Source organism: Gadus chalcogrammus, chromosome 3, assembly GCF_026213295.1.
Source record: "Gadus chalcogrammus isolate NIFS_2021 chromosome 3, NIFS_Gcha_1.0, whole genome shotgun sequence".
Lineage (NCBI taxonomy): Eukaryota > Metazoa > Chordata > Actinopteri > Gadiformes > Gadidae > Gadus > Gadus chalcogrammus.
Genome location: NC_079414.1, coordinates 21382813 through 21407027, shown reverse-complemented (window position 1 = coordinate 21407027; position 24215 = coordinate 21382813). Strand labels below are relative to the sequence as shown.

General features: G+C 48.3%; 3 protein-coding genes across 9 annotated transcripts in view; 1 reads left to right on the top strand and 2 right to left on the bottom strand.

Moving 5' to 3' along the window:
• Nucleotides 1-48: 48 nt before the first annotated feature.
• LOC130379699 (protein PET117 homolog, mitochondrial) lies at nucleotides 49-1025 on the bottom strand. Its single transcript, XM_056586697.1, has 2 exons — nucleotides 513-1025; nucleotides 49-192 (listed from the first exon to the last, which is right to left on the bottom strand). Exons 1-2 carry the CDS (start codon nucleotides 606-608, stop codon nucleotides 49-51), a joined length of 240 nt encoding a protein of 79 aa, XP_056442672.1. The 5' UTR covers nucleotides 609-1025.
• Nucleotides 1026-1453: 428 nt separating this feature from the next.
• On the top strand, nucleotides 1454-14404 carry rrbp1b (ribosome binding protein 1b). Of its 3 annotated transcripts, none has more exons than XM_056586693.1 (25): nucleotides 1454-1540; nucleotides 3312-4129; nucleotides 4413-4522; nucleotides 4921-5052; nucleotides 5620-5730; nucleotides 6160-6278; nucleotides 6723-6885; nucleotides 7263-7401; nucleotides 7614-7676; nucleotides 7770-7809; nucleotides 8115-8201; nucleotides 8870-8921; nucleotides 9231-9341; nucleotides 9420-9460; nucleotides 9612-9699; nucleotides 10276-10368; nucleotides 10806-10898; nucleotides 11121-11186; nucleotides 11380-11448; nucleotides 11600-11692; nucleotides 11856-11924; nucleotides 12056-12148; nucleotides 12430-12507; nucleotides 13448-13630; nucleotides 14045-14404. In XM_056586693.1, exons 2-25 carry the CDS (start codon nucleotides 3436-3438, stop codon nucleotides 14081-14083), a joined length of 2826 nt encoding a protein of 941 aa, XP_056442668.1. In that variant the 5' UTR covers nucleotides 1454-1540; nucleotides 3312-3435; the 3' UTR covers nucleotides 14084-14404. The 3 variants fall into 3 exon arrangements, with proteins under 3 accessions (XP_056442668.1, XP_056442667.1, XP_056442669.1); XM_056586692.1 differs by having other exon boundaries at nucleotides 7614-7681; nucleotides 7772-7809; XM_056586694.1 differs by having other exon boundaries at nucleotides 6175-6278; nucleotides 7614-7681; nucleotides 7772-7809; nucleotides 14045-14403.
• A 514-nt stretch (nucleotides 14405-14918) lies between these two features.
• The window catches only part of LOC130379694 (CSC1-like protein 2), a 26334-nt gene continuing 17037 nt past the window's right edge, over nucleotides 14919-24215 (bottom strand). For 4 of the 5 annotated variants that reach the window (XM_056586687.1, XM_056586690.1, XM_056586691.1 and 1 more), the window contains 11 exons: nucleotides 23836-23989; nucleotides 22982-23088; nucleotides 22816-22902; nucleotides 22267-22332; nucleotides 21694-21856; nucleotides 21178-21283; nucleotides 20730-20897; nucleotides 19069-19184; nucleotides 18879-18962; nucleotides 18478-18633; nucleotides 14919-17355 (listed from right to left, as the gene is read on the bottom strand). In XM_056586687.1, the coding sequence (XP_056442662.1) occupies nucleotides 17338-17355; nucleotides 18478-18633; nucleotides 18879-18962; nucleotides 19069-19184; nucleotides 20730-20897; nucleotides 21178-21283; nucleotides 21694-21856; nucleotides 22267-22332; nucleotides 22816-22902; nucleotides 22982-23088; nucleotides 23836-23989 (1225 nt within the window). In that variant the 3' untranslated portion in view covers nucleotides 14919-17337. The remainder of the gene's footprint in view (nucleotides 17356-18477; nucleotides 18634-18878; nucleotides 18963-19068; nucleotides 19185-20729; nucleotides 20898-21177; nucleotides 21284-21693; nucleotides 21857-22266; nucleotides 22333-22815; nucleotides 22903-22981; nucleotides 23089-23835; nucleotides 23990-24215) is intronic. The other variant, XM_056586688.1, reaches the window with a different exon arrangement.

Here is a 24215-nt window from a genome sequence, read left to right as displayed (position 1 = left end):
AATTAAATCAGAATAAGACTGGGTGCAGAGGTGTCTGTGGTACCTGGGTTAGTGGTGGGCTTGCTCGGCCTCCCTCTGGGTCCTCTGGGCCTCCAGTTGTTGGGTCAGGACCCTCTGCTGGTCCAGAACTCGAAGGTTCTCTCTCTTTCGCTCTAAGCGCTCCAGGTCCCGCACAACCCCCTGATGCAGCCGCTAGAACCACGGAGAAATATCAGAGGCGACGTTTAAGCAACCAATTAAGGGGCTTTTACTTCCATACACCAAACGGAAGTAGAATTATGAGCTTCTATTTTAAAGCCAAATAACGGTGATTTATAATAATCAACAATTACGCGTTAAGTGGTTGCTTGACAAATGCTAATCTCTGTACAGAGGGTCAACATGAAGAACACTGTTTCATCCCTGACGAGTCAGCTGGAGGGCGTTGAAGACAACGGGCAGCTAGTTAGCACCATGCTAAGTTCATTGTAAATGCTTTTGCTAATGCTAAGCTATTTTAAGTGGTTATTTACCTCTTGGTCCAACCTCTGCTTAATGTGCACACCGGCCACGGTGCTCAGCGTCAGTATCACAGAAACTCCCAGTACAACTTTAGAGGTTGTAGACATAGCTAAGAGCTAAACTAGACAGGCTAGCCTACTTCACGTTATGCACCCCTGGTGCTAGAACAGGATTAGCAGCTCAATGTCGAGTTCACAACCAAGTCCTGAGCAGTCGAGTCGGATGCGACTCCAGTCTGTTCAGAGAAAGATACTAGTGTTGGTTGTTGTTTTAGCTATTTATTTGGTACCACATGTTTGTATCCTATTGTATGACTTTTTGCTTTGCCCATGATGTCGGTGACGGTGTGTGACCCATGCCAAAATAAAGCACTGTGATTGAACTAGGAGACACCGCCCTCTGCTGGTAGCCACCGTGTTGTTTTAAAAATAGATATGTATCCTTCTTATTTTTAATCGAAGCGTTTCTTTTGTACGTTTGCTCTGTGCCGGCCTGCTGGCTGTCCATCTGTCAGTCCGTTCGTCGGATAGACGAAACATTCCATCGCAAGAGAAGGACATGAGGATCGGCCAATAGCGCCCCGCTTCAGGGCAAAGTCGCGCCCACTCCAGATGAACGAAACGCGTATTCAAGAACTTGTAGAGTCCTTCATATGAGTGCTGCTATGTAAATAAAACCAATGTTTACCAAATCAACCCTGACTCATGTTGTGATTGTCAGCTCTTTGTTTTCCGTCTGAAACTCGTATGATATAAAGTTGTTTGGGTGATGATTAAAAAACGTAAACAATGAATGAAACGTATCAAGACATCCATGCTTGCCCTCGAACCAGCTTGTCTGCACGATCATCTGTATGAGGCTTCTGTCTGCTCTGCAGCTGCATCGTTAGGATGACGTGGTTGGTTTATTTTTCCCTGAGTGACAGACACGCTGCCCAATGATCGGCCGATATCCCGCCTCTTCTCTCTGACCAGGGAAAGTGCCACGACTCCACAAACTGCGGCTTTTCTGTAAACTTTCCTTCATCTCAACAGCTCAGGTAAGAAACATACTTTTTTCATCAGACTCTCTTTATAGTTTGCCTTTAGAACTCCGATTTTGACTGCAAGTCGTCATCACTATACCTTCATGCCAGTGGCATTTCTCAATACAACCTCCTTCAAAATATCGCAAATAAGTGTAAAAGCGTATTAGATAACAGTTAATAAATATATTATTAAAAACGAATCGGTCTAGTAACTATTTTAACCATACTCGGATATTATAACTGTTCTTCTTTATAGTTTTCGGGTTCCAATTCTTGTGCGTTTCTTTTATTTCAGTGATTAAACATTGACCGTAGCATGATCAATAATCAATTGTGACTTTTTATAAGCATGGGCTGCATTAGACAGTTATGCAATTGAATCCGAAGTTATGCAATTTAAGCTGAAATAACCTAATAGGCCTAACAAATAACTAACTTGATAAACAGAATCTCTGTTTCCAATAAACCACATCATCTGGTGTCCAGTAGGCTAAAATACAACAATCAGACCTTCTACTTACTGACCTAATTACTGTCTTTATCTAAATATTTACAAAGAAGCCGCCGTATGCCTTATCTGTGCGTTAGATAGCTGGCTATAGATTTAGAACATGTGAGCACATTCACCAGAATCTCTTTCAGATCATAATCTGCTTCAAAGAGCGAAAAATCAGGTTACTATTGGATAACATTACTGCAGAGTCGGCTAGAATCTCAATGCAGGTATCTACAGTCAGTTCAGGCAGGAGGGGCTGAAAGGGTTAATTGTCCGCTAAGACACGTCGACTCTTCAGCTTCTCAGCCCCATGGGTCGAGATTCAGACCTGCATTGTGAGGGTCTACAAGAGGGTTTACATGTAGACCATGTTGAGTGGGAGCAGTGATAGCTTGGGGCTGCTCCAGTCTATAACAGGGAGATCCGTTTGATGAGGAGGTCTACAGGCCAGTCTTGTCCTGCTATTGTTTGAGTTTTGAACAGCAGTATACTTGACGTCCATAACACGCAATATTAGCTTTTTGTTTGACTTTCGGTCTATAAATATTGATAATCCACGTCAGTTGAAATACGGTATTCAGTCTTCTGATGAGATCCTAGTGATTGTACTGCCTTTGAGGTCTATCTCTTTGGGTCCTCTCTGTGGACCACTGTTTGCTTTCACCTGAGGACAAACTGTTCTCTTCTGACTTTTCAACTCTGTTGGTTTATGTTCTCACACTTACACATTATTTTTTAAAAAGAACACTCGAATAAATCGACGCTGCCTTTATCACTCAAGTACGATGTCATATGTTAAGGAAACCATGTCATTAAGTATATTATAATCATACTTAACAATTCTCATATCCTGCTGCAAACTACAGGGGCAGCTCACTTCTAGAATTCACAACTTTATGTTCTATCTCTATCTTTAGTCTGTTTTTTATTAGATGTTGTGTGTGTCTGTGTGTGTCTGCGTGTGTATGCTTGTGTGTGTGTTTAGTTTTTAGTTTTTTGGTTTAGTTGACAGGGACCATGTACAGAACAGGTTCAATACCAGAGTTAGCTGAATAGCTCATTTGCATCTGTGGTCCCTGGGCAGGGAATGTGTGTGTGTGTGTGTGTGTGTGTGTGTGTGTGTGTGTGTGTGTGTGTGTGTGTGTGTGTGTGTGTGTGTGTGTGTGTGTGTGTGTGTGTGTGTGTGTGTGTGTGTGTGTGTGTGTGTGTGTGTGTGTGTGTGTTTGTTGTGATGTGTGCTTGTGTGTGTGTATGTGGTCTTTGACTGTGTTTTGTGTTTGTTTCCAGTCCCCCAGGTCTCTGAGTACTCCCAGTACCCCCAGTACCCCCAATAATCCCAGCACCCCGAGTACTCCCAGTACTCCCAGGACCCCCAGTACCCCAGTACTCCCAGTCTCCCAGTCATCCCAGTATGGACGCGTGGGACCCCCAGACCCTGGCCCTGCTGGTTTTCGGCGGGTTCATGGTGGTGTCGGCCGTGGGCATGGCTCTGGTGTCACTGGTGTCCATGAGGGAGACGTCCTACGAGGACGCTCTGGACCAGCAGCGGCGGCAGAACAACAGAACCCAGCCCCAGCGGTCCGACCGCAGGAAGAAGGAGAAGCCGGTGGACAAGAGGAAAACCAAGAGGAGAGAGGTCCCGGAACCGGACGCCCTAGAGCCCGCCGTGGCCTCGACCAGCGAGCCCGAGTCAGACCCAGAACCCGCCTCTGAGCCTGCAGCCTCCCCGCCTGCTGCTGGACCCGGCTTGCCTGTGGTCCCAGAACTGGTTGAGGAGGCTCCCATCGCCCCTGAGGCCCCTCCCCCTACCTCAGTAGAAGCTCCGCCCACTACCTCTGTTGAAGCCCCTCCCCCCGCTGCCTCTCCGAAGGAGAAAAGGAAGAAGAAGAAATCTGGGAAGTTGGAGCCAGTTTCGGCAGCTGAAACGCTTGCTAAGGAAACCGTTGTTGTTGCTTCTGAGGTTGTAGTGGTCGCAACGGAGACCCTTTCCATGGGCTCTGTACCCAGCGATCCTGCCCCTGCACCTAGCGATCCTGCCTCTGCCACGGGGGAGGAGCCAAAGATGGACACGCCCACAAAGAAGAAGAAGGCCAAGGCTGAACCTGGTTGGTAGTATTGGCATTTGCTGCTGCATACGTAGCTAGCCCCAATTTAAGCATCCATCCTCATGTTATGACATGTTTGTAATGACCCTATGGTTGATTTATTGAAATACAAGAAGCACCCTACTGATCAGTCCAGTGCGTTCAATGAAGTTAGCATTCGGCTGAGTTAGCATTTGACCGAGTTAGCTGAAATCAATGGAAGCAGATGAAGACGATTAGCTCTGTTGGTTAGTTGACAAAGAGTCAGTATTCTTTTAATGTGATGATGGTGTTTGTGTTGCAGAGACAGACCCGGCCGGCCCACTGCCCTACAAAACTTTGATGTCCTCTGTCACTGAAGCGACGCTGAGCCAGAAGGAGGTCCAGAAACTGATCCAGGCCCTGCAACAGAAGGTGGGTCTCTGAAGAGGTCCTCCATGCTCCCAAGAAGCATGGAGCCAGAATCCACGTAGAACCCTAGAGAGAGTCGGTTGTTTGTCCATGCCTGAACGATTGAAAATTTTAATTTGGATTCTGTCAAAACAGAGCTGTAGTCTGATCCGACATGTGGCAATAGGTCAGCGTCCAAAGGGTTGAGCCAAAACCTGGCTGGGCTACAACGTTCAACTCCATAGGAATAAACCGGCAACACTGGCACTGACCCTAACCCAACCTCTACCCAACACACCCACCTAACCCCAACACACGACCTAACCACAACACATACACCTAACTAATCTAAACAACCCCCTAAACCCAAACAAGCTAACCCCCTAACCTCAACCCAGCCTAAGCCTCGTCCTCGGTTACAGAGTCCTCAGACTTCTGGAGAAACAGATGTTGTTGCTGCCCTGAAGAAGAAGCTGGAGGAGAAGGAGAAGCAGCTGAACAACGAGAAGAAAGACGCTACTATCACTAAGACCCGCCTCCGAGACCTGACAAAGGTACAACCGCTACACCCTGACTCCATTGAGCTGAAACAGTGAGCAGTGAAGAGTTAACAGTTCAGTGAAGCGCCAACAGTGAGGTGCCGATAGTGCAGCGAATGGCCGACAGGGAAGCGCCGACTGCAGCGAAGAGCCGACATTGTAGCAAAGACCCGACAGCGATGGGCCGGCAGGGAAGAGCTGGCAGTGAAGAGCCGACTGCAGTGAAGAGGTCACAATGTAGCGAAGAGCCAGCTTCGCAGGGAAGGGCAGACAGTGCAGTGAAGAGCCGACGTGAAGAACCAACAGTTCAGTGAAGGGTTGACAGTGAGTGAAGAGCTGACAGTGCAGCGAAGTCTTGACTGTACAGGGAAGAGCATGCATGTGGTTGAATCGAGCTAAATGCTATATCATATTGTTATCCTGGTGCATCAAGGGAGTGGCAGAGCTATCACTCTATAGCTCTGATCATTTTCTAACCTGGGGGGTTACGGCTAGCTCATCATTTTCATCCTGTGGGGCTATGGTTAGCAATCATGTCTAGCCTTGGATATATGTCTAGCTCATCATCTTCCTGTCCCACAGGAAGTCGGCGCTGAGCGAACCAAGATGCAGGCCCTGGAGGCGGGTCTGAGGGCGGAGCTCTTGGCCAGTGACCACGCCCAAGCCACTCTGACCCAGCAACTCCAGCTCAAGGTCAGAACCACTGCAGTGAGGTCATACCTGTGGTGCTTTCATGGTAGACGTGTTTGTAGGGAGTTGAAATAACTTTGGCTAAGTTGTTCTGTTAACTATCTGCCAAGAATGAGGCACTTAAAGTTTTACAAGTTCAGTAGTGTGGTAGTATGAATTAATCTGGCTATACAGCTAACTGGTTAGTGTTATCGGTGTGTATTACTGTATACTGGTCTTAGTGGGTACTGTGTGTACTATAGGCATGTAATACTGTGTACTGGTACTAGTCTGTACTACTGATGTGTATTACTATGTACTGGCACTAGTATGTACTGTGTGGAGTACATATGTGTATAACTGTATACTGGAACTAGTGTTTACTGTGTGTACTACGTATGTTTAGAACTGTATACTGGTACTAGTGTGTACTGTGTACTATGTGGACTACAGTTGTCTACTCTCCAGGAGCAACTGGAGAACGGACCAAGCGGCCAGCTCACCAGACTGACCCAGGAGAACTCCATCCTCCGGGACGCCTTGAACCAGGCCACCAGCCAGGCAGAGAGCAGGTCTGTCTGACCGCCTGCCTGCCTGTCTGTCTGACCACCCGTCTGTCTGACGGTCTGTCTGACCGCCTGACGGTCTGTCTGACCGCCTGCCTGTCTGTCTGAGCATATGTCTGTCTGACCGCCTGTCTATCTGTCTGTCAGACCACCCGTCTGTCTGACCGTCTGTCAGACCCCCTTACGGTCTGTCTGACCGCCTGCCTGTCTGCCTGACCATATGTCTGTCTGACAACCTGTCTGTCTGTCTGACCACCTGTCTATCTGTCTCTCAGTATGCGCTCTATGGTTCTTATTATCCATCAGTTCTGCCAGGCCTCTGTGGTTACCCATGGTTCTGTGTGGTTCTGGTTGTGGCAGGCGTCTCTGGTTCCACATGGTTCTGACCCCTCTGGTTCCTGAATGGTTCTGGAAGGTTCTTAAAGGTTCTGGTTGTGTCGCGTCCCTCAGGCAGAATGCTGAGCTGGCCCGTCTGCGGCAGGAGGTGCTGCGCGGGGCCAGGGAGGTGACGGAGCTGAGCAGGAGGAACGAAGCCCTGCAGGGCAGTGAGGAGCGTCGGAGGGGTCTGGAGAACAAGCTGTCCTCTGTGGAGCAGCAGCTGGCCCAGAACCAGGTCGGCTCCTGTTCTGGGTCTACAAGATGATATATCTAGTGCTATCTATATATATATATACAGTATACATACATATATATACTAAAAATAACATGGGATGCATCATATATCGTTAGTATTATTTTTTATATTCTTAATTATAGTGTTTTGACTTTATTGTCTAAAGTCATTTAACTCAACTTTCCCTTCTTTCTCCTTTTCCTTCGGTCTCCTCTCTGTCTCCTCCCCGCTCCTTTCTCTCTCTACTCCCTCTACTCTCTCTCTCTCTCTCACCTCTGTATCCTCTATATCCTCTCTCTTCCCTCTCTCTCCCCCCTCTCTCTTTCCTCTTTTCCCTCTGTCTCTCCCTCTCCCTCTCTTCTCCGCCCATGGAACAGCTTACCCATGTGGCGAAGGAGCGTGGCCATCAGCAGCGACAGGAGGAGATGCAGGAGGAGCTGAGGAGGTGCAGCGATGTCATTGCCAGCCTGCAGGAGCGCCTGACTCAGGCCCAGCAGCATGAGGTCACGATTGCCGGTCAGTCAAGCTCCGCCCACAAGACCTCAAGCCAATGAGCTTATGAACCCTAAGTGCTAGCATGTTAGCATGACATAGTGCTAAGTGGTAGCATGTTAGCATGACATTGTGCTAAGCGCTAAGTGCTAGCATGTTAGCATGACATTGTGCTAAGCGCTAGCTGTGTTTGTGTAATGTTAGCATGCTAATGGCTACCTGGTTTGTGTTCCCAGAGCTCCGTGGTTCCTTGGGTTCTGCTCAGGAGGAGCTGCAGGTTCTCAAGGCCTGCCCACCACCACAGGTATGACCACGCTCAGGACATGACCTCAGGGTGGGTGGGGGATGTCATAGTCACATGTAACAGTGATCTCATTATCTTCCCCCTCAACAGGTTGATGACTCATCCAAGATGGAGGAGCTGAATACTCGGTAGGATCCTGTCCAACATCTGACTTCTAACCTGTAACCTCTAAACCTTAACCTCCAAACATCTAACCTCTAAACATTAACCTCCACACATCTAACCTCTAACCTCTCAATATCAAACCTATCAAGGTCTAACCTCTATACCCCTAACCTCTCAAAATCGTACCTCTAATAAAACCTGACCTCTAAACACCGACCTCTAAGCATCTGAGCCCTAAACATCTGACCTCTCAACCCTTACATTTAACACCTGTTATCTTCTAAGCGATAACCTCCAACGTCTAACCTCTGGTCTGTTGGTTTGTCAGTCTGCAGGAGAAGGAGCAGCAGGTGACCTCCCTGGAGGAGGAGGTGCAGAATCTGAAGAAGAGCCTGGAGACCAGCACCTCAAATGGGTACGCCCTCCCGTGTTCCCTACTAACACTGGCTGAAGCTAGCGCACAAATTACCAACCCTAGCTAAAACAAGCTAACACTAGCTTACACTAGTGTACATTTAAAGGAGACATATTATGGCGTTTTCACAACAAGCAAACATAGTATTTGAGTTCCAGAAAACATGTTTTTGAAGGTGTTTGCTGGAAATAGCTTTTAGGAAAAAAGATCTCACCTACCGCAAATCCCCTCTGTTTCAGTCCCTTCAGAATGCGCTGTTTCTGGGTTCTGTAGCTTTAATGCAAATGAGCTGCTGCCCATTGACCAATGAGCCGTCAGACTGAACCACAGCATGGAGGAGAAGGGATTGATGCCGTTCGCGGACTCCTGGAGCTCTATATCTATATAATATAATATAATATAATAATATTATGTATGGGAATTTATATAATATTATATCTAATATCACAGCCAAAAGCTATGTGCCCCAAAGAACAGAGACCCAAAAAAACACCCCAAATCCCAGGAAAAGTGTTTCCATAATAAGTCCCCTTTAATGAAACATGCTAAAACAACACTTTTCTGAGATTAACTCATGCTAGCTCGAGCAATCTAACACTAGACAATACTAATAAGTCAACTATAGCTTTACAGCACTAACCAGGGTTGTTTTCATTGTTATTTTCCAGTATGAAGTCTGAAGAAAAGACAACAGATTCCCAAACACAGGAAGACACAAGGGTAAGAGACACACACACACACACACACACACACGCATACACACACGCGCACACTATACACACACACACACACACACACACACACACACACACACACACACACACACACACACACACACACACACACACACACACACACACACACACACACACACACACATTACGGTAGTATTAATGTAGCAGTACTTTGGTACTGTCTGTGGTACCGTAGTACTGATGGAGCAGTACTAAGGTACTCTCTATGATATTGTAGTACTAATGGTGTAGTACAGTGGTACCAATGTACTGACGCTCCAGTACTATATTCCAGATGACGGAGATGGAGGCCGTTCTAGAGGAGAGAGAGAGGCGAGTGGTAACGTTGGAAACGGACCTCGACAAGCTGAAGGAGGAGATGGAGACTCTGAGAAGCAAAGTCCAAGTAAATCTCCACATCCAAAAACAATCATCATTGTTCTAGTTGTTATTATGGGATGGTGATGATGCTGATGTCTTGCAGGATTCAGGGAGTGAGACCGAATCAGAGCAGCCTTTTGAAAGGTGAGAACATGATTCACAGTTCATATTAAAGTAGAATCCTCTGCATTATCTTGTAATGATGTATGTTATGGTACATATTTTTTATATAGTATGTATGATCTATTTCCTATATATAGTATATATTGATGTATGGTTGATATCCTTGCGGTAGCCTGGAGAAGGACTCTCAGATGCTGGCTCTGGAGGAGGAACTAGTGGCCACGAGAGAAGACCTGGTGCAGACAAAACACAAAAACAATGTGAGCACTGGTTTTACTAGGAGTACTGGGTATACTGAGAGTATAGGTCATACTGGTTATACTGGGAGTACCGGTTATTGGAGTAGTATGTTGGTTATACTGGTTGTACTGGTTTTACTGGTTATTCTTGTTCTTATGAGAGTACTAGGTATAGGTTATCCTGGGTTTACTGGGAGGTCTGGTTGTATTGGTTACATTTGGATTATTGGTTGTATTTGTTATAATGGGAGAACTGGTTATACAGAGAGTACTGGTTTTACTCGGAGCACTGGTTAAACTTTTATATTACTGGTTATACTAGGATAATTTGTTATACTGGGACTACTGTTTATACTGGGAGTACAAGATATACTGGCAGTACTGATTATACTGGTTATATTGTGAGTACTGGTTAAACTGGGAACTAGTCTTGATTATTCTGGTGGTATTATGAGTACTAGTTATACCGGTTAAACTGGGAGTACTGCCTTTACCGGGTGCTTACTACTGGTCATACTGGGAGCTGGTGCTGATGCAACAGGTCTATTGGGAGTACTAGTTATACTGGTTATACTGAGTACTGTGGTCCCCTCTTAGGAGCTGGAGGAGCAGAACAGGACGGCCGTGGAGGCTCTGTCGGCCGCAGAGACCAAGAACCTCCAGAGACTGACCGAGGCCCAGCAAGCTCTGGTCTGTAGCTCTGCAACAACGCAACACCATTCACTTAGTCCGACAGCACTTCTACCATTAACACCTGAGTGTGGCGCAGTAAAGCACATCTAAGAGATGAGTGAGGGGAAACACTTTTACATTTATATTGAGGGCATTTGGCAGACGCTTTAATCCAAAGTGATTTAGAATAAGTACATTTGTCAGAAGAAGGTGAAACCATAAATCGCTGTCGGTACAGTAAGGATGTTCCTAGAACCAAGTACAAAGTGATATCAAACGCTAGGTTAACCCATTCCCTGTATACAACAAAGTTGTAAACACTTGTATTCTACATGTGTGTTCTATGTGTGTGTTCTACATGTCTGTTCTACATGTGTTCGACATGTCTGTTCTATGTGTGTCTTCTACATGTGTTCTTTGTATCTGATCTACATGTGTGTCTTATGTTCGTTAAGTTGGTAGCAGAGGACTCTGCCTCCCATCTGCAGACTGAGGTCCAGAAGTGTCTTCACGTTCTGTTTCCAGAAGTTTCTGTAGAACTGCAGCAGGTAGGTCTGGACACCAGCATGTCTCACCTTTCATGTCTGTTAGCCTGTAGTCTGGCACCACAGCCTCAGAACCAGTCTGTTAGTCTTTATTCTGGTAGCGGTCTTTTGATAGGGTAGGATCAGAGATAAAGGAGGTATAGAGCATACAACATTTTACCTGTTGTATGATTAAGTGTTAATGTTTATCTGTGTGTTGGACCGGTTGCCATTCTCGTTTTTCAGGGTAATTGGTTGGAGCTGATCACACAGAAAGCTCTGGAAACTCAACAAGACACAAAAACATCTCAGGTACACACACACACACACACACACACACACACACACACACACACACACACACACACACACACACACACACACACACACACACACACACACACACACACACACACACAAAGCATCCATACGTACACCACCTGTCAATGCACCAGTGGTTCAACAGAGTAAACACACCACTCTAATCCATGTTCTGGATCTCCAGGATGTTCTAACCAAACTGCAGGAGAAGGAAAAGGAGTGCGAGATGAACCGCAACGTTGTGGCCCAAGCGGTGAGGCACTCCCCCTCTCCCCTTCTCCCTGATAACAGCCTCCATCTTTAAAACCCTTACCCTGACTATGTGAGAGGCTGATGCACGTGGAGCTCCATGCAGCGGCGGTGCTCGGCTGGTGTTCTGAGGCTGTGATGTGGTTTTCCTCCAGGAGGGGGAGCTGCTGAGTGTGCAGAGCAGAGCAGAAGAACAGGAGAGGATCTGGACGCATCGCCTGGCCCTGGCAGACCAGCAACGGCAGGAGGTAGTACGGCTGCTCCGGGTCTCTGTGGTTACTTACTGGTTACTATGGTCACCTACTGGTCACTATGCCGACATACGGTTCACTATGGCTACAACCTGGTGGTATTTATGGTAACCTGGTAGCCAATAGGAGACAATGGTTCATGAGTGTGTCATGTCTTCAGAATCTGGACAGGGTCACGGCTCTGGAAGAATCTCTGGAGTTGGTCAACTCTGGAAGCGAAAATAAACAGGTACCAGAGAACCTGTCTGTCCCTTTCTAACACATGTCACTTATGACAACACTTATGTTTCAGTCTGTATGTCTGTGTGTCTCTCTGTCATTACCCAAGTCTGTCTGTCCTTACTCTTGTCTGCCTGTCAGCTCAGGGAACAGCTGATGTTGCTGGAGGCCCAGTTGGAGAAGCAGCTGGAGTCGTCTTACATCACCGAGACCTCCACCCAGAAGGTGGCCGAGGTACTCTTAATGTGGAGGAATTGGAGGAGGTGGCTAGGGTACTCTTACTGTGGAGGAGTTGGAGGAGGTGGCTAGGGTACTCTTAATGTGGAGGAGTTAGGAGAGGTGGCTGGGGGACTCTTAATGTTCAGTAAGGTAGAGGAATTGGAGTTGAGGAGCAGAAGCAGGTGATGAACGGGAACAGGATGAGGTCTTTATAATTGGGAGGAAGTGAGGAGCAGACGGAGATGCATATCAGGAAGGGGAGGTGAGGAGAAGGCTAACTTTGGTGTATGTTGCAGCTCCAGTCGTTCCCGTCTGAGTCTGATAGACAGCTTGAGATCGCCCAGACAGAAGTCCAGACAGAGGAGCTCACTACGGTATGATCTTGCTCGTTCCCAGACATCTGCCTGCTAACCCTCAGCTAGCTCCCTGCTAACCCTCAGCTAGCTCCCTGCTAACCCTCAGCTAGCTCCCTGCTAACCCTCAACTAGCCCCCTACTAACCCTTGGCCAGCTCCATGCTAACCCTCAGCTAGCAGCTAGCTCCCTGCTAACCCTCAGCTAGCTCGCTTCTACTGCCTACTCCATTCTAACACTAGTCTCAGACTAACACCAGTCTCAGTCTAACACTAGTATCAGTCTAACACCAGTCTAACACTAGTCTCAGTCTAACACCAGTCTAACACTAGTCTCAGCCTAACACCAGTCTAACACTAGTCTAACACTAGTCTCAGTTTAACACCAGTCTAATACTAGTCTCAGTCCAACACTAGTCTCATTCTAACACCAGTCTCAGTTTAACCCCCAGTCTAACACTAGTCTCAATCTAACACCAGTCTCAGTCTAACACCAGTCTAACACTAGTCTCAGCCTAACACCAGTCTAACACTAGTCTAACACTAGTCTCAGTTTAACACCAGTCTAATACTAGTCTCAGTCCAACACTAGTCTCATTCTAACACCAGTCTCAGTTTAACCCCCAGTCTAACACTAGTCTCAATCCAACACCAGTCTCAGTTTAACCCCCAGTCTAACACTAGTCTCAGCCTAACACCAGTCTAACACTAATCTAACACCAGTCTCAGTTTAACCCCCAGTCTAACACTAGTCTCAGTCTAACACCAGTCTAACACTAGTCTAACACTAGTCTCAGTCTAACACCAGTCTAACACTAGTCTAAGGTCCAACACTAGTCTCATTCTAACACCAGTCTAACACTAGTCTCATTCTAACACCAGTCTCAGTCTAACCCCTGTCTAACACTAGTCTATCCTGTGTTTTGGAGCATCTTGTTAATTCTGGTGTGGTGTTGTTGTAGGAGGAGCAGGAGGAGGTGGAGGTGAAGGAGGTGGAGAAGCAGGAGGAGTTGGAGGTGCAGGAGGTGGAGAAGCAGGAGGAGGTGGAGGAGAAGGAACAAGAGGAGGAGAAGCAGGAAGAGGAGGCAACGCAAGAGCTGGAGCAGATCTCCTCCCAGACACCCGTGGAGCAGCTCCTCACTGAGGTGGGCCTCTCAGTACATGGCCTCTATCAGAAACACAGTGGTGGGGATGGGGAGGTGATGGAGTGGGTGTAGTTTAGGATGGAGCTTCAGGTCCGGCGGGTTGTAAGAGTCGTGCAGTGAGAGAGTTCCTTAAAGGTATACCAAGCCGTTTTGGAAATCGCCTCTTCTGGCATCACAACTGGTATGTGTCCACCTAGATGTGTGCTGGATAGATCAGTCTACCAACCGGTGTCTACCCAGTGGACTGTAGCAAACGTTGCTCATCTATCCGTCATACATCTAGCTGGACACGCCCACTTGTGTTGTCAGAAGAGGGTATACTACGTCACCTTTAATGGCATGTAGAAGGAGCTGTGGGTTGAGGCGTCTGCTCCCTGACCTCCCATCAACCCCCGTTATCGTCTCGTTGTTTAGGAGCAAGCCGGCCATTCCAACGACGGGACCTCCGTGTGATCGACACCACCCACCCGACGGCATCGGTCCGCCCTCGTCTCTCCAGGACACCCCGTCCCCTGGACCAGAAGGTCTGGACACCAGAAGGTCTGGACCGGAACATCTGGTCTGTTGTCTGTAGAAGCAGGCACACTCTTCTGGGGTCTGGGTTTTGGATGGTGTTCCCGCGCTGCCGTTGTGGTGAACAACACTCTCTGCTTCAGTGTTAAAGGGAAGGGGAGCTGGGAGAACCCGCCATGGCAACCGGCCAGGTCTGCTGCCTCTTACGAGGAACATTTCAAACATTAAAATTTGTAAAAAACATCACTTTTCTGCCTCGATTCTGTGAATCACATTTGCCCGTCATGCTTTAAATATTGATGTTCCTATTATAGAGTGTTTACACGTTCAATAGTTAGTTATTTAATAGAATAAGGTTTATACGTTATGTAGTTATATCCTGGAACTAGGTTTTTATGTTATGTAGTACCAATATAAAATAAGTTGAATACATTATGAATCATAGAATAAGGTTTATACATAAGTTATATTATAGAATAAGGTTTATACATAAGTTATATTATAGAATAAGATGTATACATTAATTATAATATAGAATAAGGTTTATATATAAATGATAGAATAAGGTTTATACATTATGTATTATAGAATAAGGTTAACAGAGTAGTGATATTATAGAATAAGGTTTATACATGATGTAGAATAAGGTGTATATAGGTAAAGGTAAATATATTATGTAGTTATAGCTATACAGTGATATGATCTAGTTGAGAATAGATTTCTCATATAGTAATCTAATATTAATATAATATCATTACAGATTTACATCATTGAGTTGTGATCCAACAAAACACTCAATAACATTTTGAAGGATGAGCGCCAACTTTATTGATCAAGAAAACGTTGATGATGTGTCGCTGTGCTCCCTAAAGGATCGAGTCAATAATGAACAGGATGTAGATTTAGGTCAGGGTTCAGGGTCGGTGTCAGGGGTCAGGGGTCAGGGTTTTGGTCATGGTTCAGGGTTCGAGTCAGGGTTTAGGGTCAGGGATCAGGGTAGGGTCAGGGTTGGGATCAGGGTTAAGGTCAGGGGTCACGGTAAGGGTTAGTCTCAGACTGTGGAGTAGAAAGCCAAAAGGGTTATGGTGGCGCTATATTCATACACAGCGCCCCCAGTGTTGGAGACATGGACTACATCTCTAGGACATGTTAGTATGAGCAACAGTGCAGTCTGATGGCTGTATATACATGGTGTTTTATTTACATCCAACCCCAAGCTTTAAGCCAATAGTTCCCTATCCCATTATGTTTCACACTAATTCATCTTTAAGTTCACATTCTGTTCATAAATTAAATATCTTAAGCGACAATAAAAAAAAGGACTAAGAGAAACCGGTCAGTATATTACATGTTACAACAGCTATCAACATTTCATCAACACATGTTCGGTATCAAACACTGTTCAACATAGCTTTACAAAATATGTCCACGCCCCTTCACGCAGTACCGCGTTACGCCTCCAGGGGGCAACCCACCAATATATATAGTACCGCCCGCCCAGTAGTCGGACCACACCCTCTAACCAACCACCCAGCGACTAGACTAGACCGGTCCAGACCAGCACCGGTGTGCCAAGGCGGCTTCAGACGACGCGGAATAGAAAAGGTTTGACACAGGAGCGCTCCATCCTCCAGCGTGTAGCCACGCTCTGCGGGAGGGAGGCTTCTCAGAAGCTGTTCCCCAGCGCTCCCCAACGTAGTTTCACTTTGTTACACGTATTGGACCGTGGTGGGGGGCGTGGCTACAGCTTTCATAGTCTAGCTCCGTATCAAACAGCCACACGTAAGACAAAACGCTACAGACGGACTTGAGAACAAAGTGATGTAAACACACCTGAGACTGACTGGGGCGGCTGCTCTAAGAGAATGAGTTGCTAGAAGCGTTTTTATTGCAATGATCTGAAAAACCAGCCGTTCACATTTAGCATCTCCTCTGCATTGTTCAGTGTAAGTAACTAATTTACATAACCCCACCCGGGCTCCCATCCCCACTACGTCAGTAGCCAAGTCATTCAGGAGGAGAAAGTGTTACCATGGTAACTACAGCAGGAGAAGCCAAGAAAGGGCTCAAACTAAGCAACGCAGTTACCACGGCAAACCCGAGATCAGCTCACAACCCACCCCGCTCATTTACATAAACCCGCCCAACAACACCACTCCCCCATCCATGACCGACCTCATCATTACTTTGATAACACTCTGACATCGCCGCTGATGGGCCGAGCTAGGTCATTGGTTCTCTAAGACTCAGCGTTTCTCCTCAAAACATTAAGGGTTCCACCATCTGGAAGTTCACCTTTAAACATCTGGAAGTTCACCTCTAAACTTCTGGAGGTTCATCTCTAGAGCATCTGGAGGTTCACCTCTAGAACATCTGGAGGTTCACCTCTAAACATCTGGTGGTTCACCTCTAAACATCTGGTGGTTCACCTCTAAACATCTGGAGGTTCACCTCTAAACATCTGGAGGTTCACCTCTGAACATCTGGAGGTCCACCTCTAAACAACTGGAGGTCCACCTCTGAACATCTGGTGGTTCACGTCTAAACATCTGGAGGTTCACCTCTAAACATCTGGAGGTTCACCTCTGAACATCTGGTGGTTCACCTCTGAACACCTGGAGCTCCACCTCTTAACATCCAGAGGTTGTTCTCTAAAAATCTGGAGGTTCACCTCTAAACATCTGGAGCTCCACCTCTTAACATCCAGAGGTTGTTCTCTAAACATCTGGAGGTTCACCTCTAAACCTCCAGAGGATCAAACTTCTGGATTCCTAAACCTTTGGGTGAAGATGGATCTTGTGTAGAAGTGGATCAAGGTGTTAAAGACTAGTTTGGGGAGAGGGTAGGCCCCAGCTCTTAGCATTCCCGCCAACAGAGTTCTGCTCTCTGCTCTGCAGTTATAGGGGAGGACAAGTGGAACATAGCCCTTCTAAAAAAGGCTTTTCTATACTCGAGTAAGCATTTTCAACAATAAGAGTGCAAACAAGGTGAAACCAGAGGTGTTCTGATTCTACTAGGGGAACTAAAACCCTGTGGGTCTCATTCACAGAGGAGTACCAGAGCACTTTGAACCAAGATGGCCGCCGGGTGAATGAATGAAGGCCGCCATGACCAGGTCCTGTAGTCACATTCTTCCAGTGGGAACGTGCTAGCCTCACCTCCCAGCTGTTTCCCAAATGGAGGTCTGGGGTGTTTCAGACATCGGTTGTTGCCTGAAGTGAGTGGATTAAGGATTAAGGATTAAGGATTCTCAGAGGTTGTGAGCCTTTTATAAATGAACCTATTCCCTGTGTAGTTTATGGTTCATCTAACGACGGGTCTTAGCTCTAACAGGTCAATGTGAACGATATGACATGTTGATCCTTCACAGGACAGAGACACATGGGATTGGCTGGGCTCCTCCAATCACAGGACAGCATCTCCAGTTGGATCAAAGAGGTATCTCTCTCGCTCTCCCTTCCCTCTATCTCTCTCTCTCACTCTCTCTCTTTCTCTCTTTCTCTCTTTCTCTCTCTCAGAGAGGAGCCGGTTGACCGGCCACTGAACCACAGTGACTTCAGCAGGAAGCGTGTGGGCGGGGCTTTTTGAGACCAAGAAGCAAATCGGGATGCAATGCCTTCTGGGAGATGTGGGAGGGCCAAGTGTCTGGAGGAGGAGGGGCTTGTTTTAGTCTCTTCTAGGATCACAAGTTCTGACCTCGGTTTACCTGGCAACGCATGAAGCAACAAGCCTGACCCCTGACCTCCGACCCCCGGGCAAAACAAACAAAACAATCTCTGGCTCGTGGTTATGTACAGCGTTGAGGGGGAGGGGCCTATCATGCTAATGAGTTACAATGCTTCCGAAGAGGGGTGTGTTCTGTGGGGCACTGGAGAGAGACTGTAACAGAGTGTGTTTGTGGCAAGTAGCATAGTGTGTGCGTGTGTCAGTAAGTAAAAGAGTGCGTGTATGTATGTACAGTGTGTGTCTGTGATTTGTAAAGGTGTATTCGGGTAAAAGTGTGTGTGTGCGTTTCTGTGTGTGTGTGTAAGAGTGTGTGAAGAGAGTGTGTGTGTGTGTGTGTGTGTGTGTGAAAGTATGTGTTTGGTGTGTGTGTGTGTGTGTGTAAAAGTGTGTGTGTGTGTACCAGTGCTGTAGTGTCTATATAATGTTTGTGATACGGAGACGGAGCGCGGAGGAGGTCATGTAGAGATCAGATGAGAGAGTGAGCTTCACATCCCCTCTCTCACTACCCCCCTTCTCTCTCTCTCTCTCTCTCTCTCTCTCCCCCCCTCTCTCTCTCTCCCCCGGTGGCCCCGCCCCCTCGTCCTCAGTGGCTGCTGCTATTGGCGGACCTCGTTGGCGATGAGGCTGTCCTCCCCGGACAGGAAGTCGGCCTCGTTGATGTTCCCCCCGTTCATCAGCTCCTCATCCTGGGAGGAGCTGCGGTCCTCCTCGGCTGCTCCCACGCCTCCCTCCTCCTGCAGCACGTGGGCGATGTACATCTGCTGCTGCACACGCACACAGACACGCACACACACACACGCACACACACACGTCCAGGGGTTTAAGCTCAACTTGTGGAACAGACAACCTTTTAGAAACCCTTCTAAATAATTCCCAAGGACCAGGTCTTGAAGGACTAAGACCAGGTGAGACTTGCTAGACCAGGTGACACCGGGCCAACCAGGTGAGACCAGGTGAGACACCAGGCCAACCAGGTGAGACCTGTCCTTCCTGATTCGCCGTTCCTCACCTGAGCTTTACTGGATGGAGACGAGGTGGGTCTCGCTGGACGGCCGTTCTCCACCACGTCCACTTCACTCTCCTTCGTGTCGATCTGAGGTGGTGGTGGTGGGGGGGGGGGGGGAGAGGCAGAGTCAGACCCCTGTACTCATTCATTGACTGACGGAGGCCGGTGTGTGCGGCAGCGGTAAGAGGGCTACCTTGTAGTTGTGGGCACTGAGGTACTTGAAGTGCCCGAAGCAGACGTGGGACAGACAGACCACGATGGTGACGATCAGGACCACCAGGGTGAACATGGAGGTGGGCGTCACGAAACCTGCAGAGGTTAGCGGCAGCTTAGCGTGTAACCTAGGCGATACAGCAGTTCAGAACCAGCATCACATCGTGTCGGGTGACTGAGAACCCGTACCCTTTGCTTCAATCCCTGACCCCTTCCTCTAAACCCAGGGCCCGGGGCCTACCGCTAAACCCAGGCACCTGGAGCCCTGGGGGGACCTACCTCAAGACCTAGGGCACTGGGCCTACCTCTAGACCTGGAGGACCTACCTCTAGACCTGGAGGACCTACCTCTACACCTGTATTACATACCTCTACACCTGTAGGACCTACCTCTACACCTGTAGGACCTACCTCTAGACCTGTAGGACCTACCTCTACACCTGTAGGACCTACCTCTACACCTGTAGGACCTACCTCTAGACCTGTAGGACCTACCTCTACACCTGTATGACCTACCTCTACACCTGTAGAACCTACCTCTACACCTGTAGGACCTACCTCTACACCTGTAGGACCTACCTCTACACCTGTAGGACCTACCTCTAGACCTGTAGGACCTACCTCTACACCTGTATGACCTACCTCTACACCTGTAGGACCTACCTCTAGACCTGGAGGACCTACCTCTACACCTGTATGACCTACCTCTAGACCTGTAGGACCTACCTCTACACCTGTAGGACCTACCTCTAGACCTGTAGGACCTACCTCTAGACCTGTAGGACCTACCTCTACACCTGGAGGACCTACCTCTGGACCTGGAGGACCTACCTCTACACCTGTAGGACCTACCTCTACACCTGGAGGACCTACCTCTACACCTGTATGACCTACCTCTAGACCTGGGGGCCCTACCTATACACCTGTAGGACCTACCTCTAGACCTGTAGGACCTACCTCTAGACCTGGAGGACCTACCTCTAGGACCTACCTCTAGACCTGGAGGACCTACCTCTACACTTGTAGGACCTACCTCTACACTTGTAGGACCTACCTCTACACCTGTAGGACCTACCTCTACACCTGTATGACCTACCTCTACACCTGTAGGACCTACCTCTACACCTGGAGGACCTACCTCTACACCTGGAGGACCTACCTCTACACCTGTAGGACCTACCTCTACACCTGTAGGACCTACCTCTAGACCTGAAGGACCTACCTCTACACCTGGAGGACCTACCTCTACACCTGTAGGACCTACCTCTACACCTGGATGACCTACCTCTACACCTGTAGGACCTACCTCTACACCTGTAGGACCTACCTCTACACCTGTAGGACCTACCTCTACACCTGGAGGACCTACCTCTACACCTGGAGGACCTACCTCTACACCTGTAGGACCTACCTCTACACCTGTAGGACCTACCTCTAGACCTGAAGGACCTACCTCTACACCTGGAGGACCTACCTCTACACCTGTAGGACCTACCTCTACACCTGGAGGACCTACCTCTACACCTGTAGGACCTACCTCTACACCTGTATGACCTACCTCTACACCTGTAGGACCTACCTGTACACCTGTAGGACCTACCTGTACACCTGTAGGACCTACCTGTACACCTGTAGGACCTACCTGTGCGGACGGTGGAGAAGAAGAGCAGCCAGAAGAGGCAGAGGATGGGCGCGGCCACCACCTGGGTGACGGCGCTGGAGTGGATCTTCTTGTCCAGCTTGGAGGGCAGGTAGGCGTAGTACATGTTGTAGCGGTCCACCAGATGCTTCAGCAGCATGTACATGAGACCTGAGGGACGCAGTACTGCTGTAGTATACTGGATTATACTGTGGTACTGCTGTGTTATACTATAGTACCGCTGTAGTACTACTGAATTTTAATGCAGTATCATGTTTACCGTAGTACTGCTGTATTATACTGCAGTATAATGGCGCCGCACTGCTGTATTATGCTGCAGTACTGCTGTATTATACTGTAGTGCTGCTGTATTATATATTCACTACTTCTCGCTACTATATATGTCATGTTATATGTCATGTTATATGTGCTGTAACAGGTACTCTCTTACCGAAGGGGACTATGATGGGGCAGGTGATGCTGTAGGCCATCACCACGGTGAAGACGTTCATCATCCAGGCGTACGCTGCCCCAAACTGAAACTCATAGGCCTGGTGCTGGGGAGAGAGTCATAGAGAGGTGGTCAGAGAGAGAGTTAGAGAGAGACATAGAGAAGTAGTAGAGAGACAGCAGAATTGAGAGAGGCGGAGAAAGAGAGAGAGAGAGAGAGACGTAGAAAGAGAGAGGGAGAGAAAGAAAGAAAGAAAGAAAGAAGTTGTAGAGAGACAGCGGAAGAGAGAGAGGCGGAGAAAGAGAGAGAGAGAGACGTAGAGAGAGAAAGAGGGAGAGAAAGAAAGAGACGTAGAGAGAGAGAGAGAGAGAGAGAGAGAGAGAGAGAGAGAGAGAGAGAGAGAGAGAGAGAGAGAGAGAGAGAGAGAGAGAGAGAGAGAGAGAGAGAGAGAGAGAGAGAGAGAGAGAGAGAGAGAGAGAGAGAGAGAGAGAGAGAGAGAGAGAGAGAGCCCCCTACTCTCTTGACGTTGCGGCGGTCGGCGGCCGAGCGGGCCATCAGAAGGCGGATCATGTACATCAGGAGGCCCGGTATGCGCAGCAGGTCCATGGCGTTACCAATGAACGCTGACGCAATCACGTAGTTCACGAAGAACGCCCCGTTGTCAGGCAGGAACACACACCTACACACACGACACACGTTAGGCCACACACGTTACACACGTGTCACACGTCAGGCGACACACACGTCACGTCACACACACACGTCCCACGTCAGGCAACATACCAACACACAAGTCAAGCGTTAGGCAACACACACGTCACATGCCAGGCAACACCCCTACACACACGTCACATGTCAGGCAACACACACGTCATTCAACAACCCCTACACACACGTCACATGTCAGGCAACACACCTACACACAAGTCAAGCGTTAGGCAACACACGTGTCACACCTCAGGCAACACATCTATACACACTTGACACAACACCCCGACACACACACGTCACCGTCAGGTACGGGTCATCCTGACCCAGCAGGGGGGGTCTGGTTATGATGGTCTGAGGTGAAGAGTTTCCAGAACTTACTCAAACCTGACGGTGGCATCGGCCAGGAACTTCCTATCAAACAGCCAGCGGAAAAACACATCCAGGCTGAGGAGAACGAGACACATGGTGAGGAGAGAGAACACACATACACCACACACACACACAGAAACACACACACGGTGAGGAGAGAGAACACACACAATGCTCCTCACACATAACAAAGAGGAGGAGAGTGGAGAGAAGGGAGGAGAGAAGAGGAGGAGAGAGGAAAATAGGGGAGAGAGGAGAGGAGGAGAGAGGGAGAGAGGAGAGGAGGAGAGAGGAAGAGAAGGGAGGAGAGGAGAGGAGGAGAGAGGAGAGAGGAAGAGAAGGGAGGAGAGGAGAGGAGGAGAGAGGGAGAGAGGAGAGGAGGAGAGAGGAAGAGAAGGGAGGAGAGGAGGAGAGAGGAAGAGAAGGGAGGAGGGGAGGAGGGGAGGAGAGAGGGAGAGAAGGGAGGAGGAGAGAGGAGAGGAGGAGAGGAGGAGAGGAGAGGAGAGGAGAGGAGGAGAGAGGAGAGGAGAGGAGGAGAGAGGAGACAAGAACCCCTACCTGCTGAGCCCTAGGGAGGGCAGCAGAAGGACCATGAAGATGAGGAAGGTGTAACACTTGTGCATGGTGGTTCTGTTCTCCCCCGACCTGAGGGAGGAAGCACAGGGTCACTCTGGGGTCACCCGCCCCCTGCTGGCTGGCTGTCTGGCAGCGGATTGGCCCGTACCTGGTCCAATGGGCTTCGAAGAAGGCGGAGTAGTAGACGATGGTGGGGAGCAGGGCGGAGAACGCCCAGAGGAGCAGGGTGGGGAAGAACTGGGTCACGATGGGGTTCTGGAACGGAACCACGTGAAGAACATGAGAATAACACGGCACTATACTGTTGGAACATCCAACAATATGATAACATGGATATCATGATAATAACATGACAATAATACTGTCATCACATCCAATAATATTATAATAACATGAATATAGGGGTTATAGGAGTAGGTTTAGGCGTATCTGGCTAGGGCTATGCTATAGGTCTAGGGTTATAGGGAAATATGGCTAAAGGTCATAGGTCTAGGTTCATAGGGCTATATGGCCTAGGGGTCATAGGGCTAGGGTTATAGGGCCAGGGTTATAGGTCTAGGGTTATATGGCTAGGGCTATGCTATAGGTCAAGGGTTATAGGGCAATATGGCTAAAGGTCATTGGTCTAGAGTTATAGGGCTATGGCAATAGGTCTAGGTTATAGTTCTAGGGCTATAGGTCTCGGGTTGTAGGGCTAGGGTTATAGGGCTAAGTTATAGGGCTAGGTTATAGAGCTAGGGTTATAGGGCTAGGGTTATAGGGCTGGGGTTATAGGGCTGGGGTTATAGGGCTAGGGTTATAGGGCTAGGGTTATAAGGCTAGGTTGTAGGGCTGGGGTTATAGGGCTAAGGTTATAGGGCGAGGGGCTATAGGGCTAGGGTTATAGGGCTAAGTTGTAGGGCTAGGTTATAGGGCTAGGGTTATAGGGCTAGGGTTATAGGGCGAGGGGCTATAGGGCTGGGGTTATAGGGCGAGGGGCTAGACAGCTAGAGGGGCGCTTACGTTGAGGTACTCGACTGGTTTCGTAACGTTGAACTTGTCCATGGTGGAGATAATTATTGCGGGGGTGGTGAGGAAGAAGAGGAGGAGGAAGAGGATGCAGTTTATGATGAAGCAGCGGATCCACCAAGAGATCCCCCCTAGAGAAAGATGTTCCCTGGAAACCACATACACAGTGTTAACCGGTGGAACAAAGAATTAACCAGTAGAACACAGTATTAACAAGTAGAACAGTGTTCACCAGGATAACACAATATTAACCAGTAGAAAATAGTGTTAACCAGTAGAACACAGTGTTCACCAGGATAACACGATATTCACCAGTAGAACACAGTGTTCACCAGTAGAACACAGTGTTCACCAGTAGAACACAGTGTTCACCA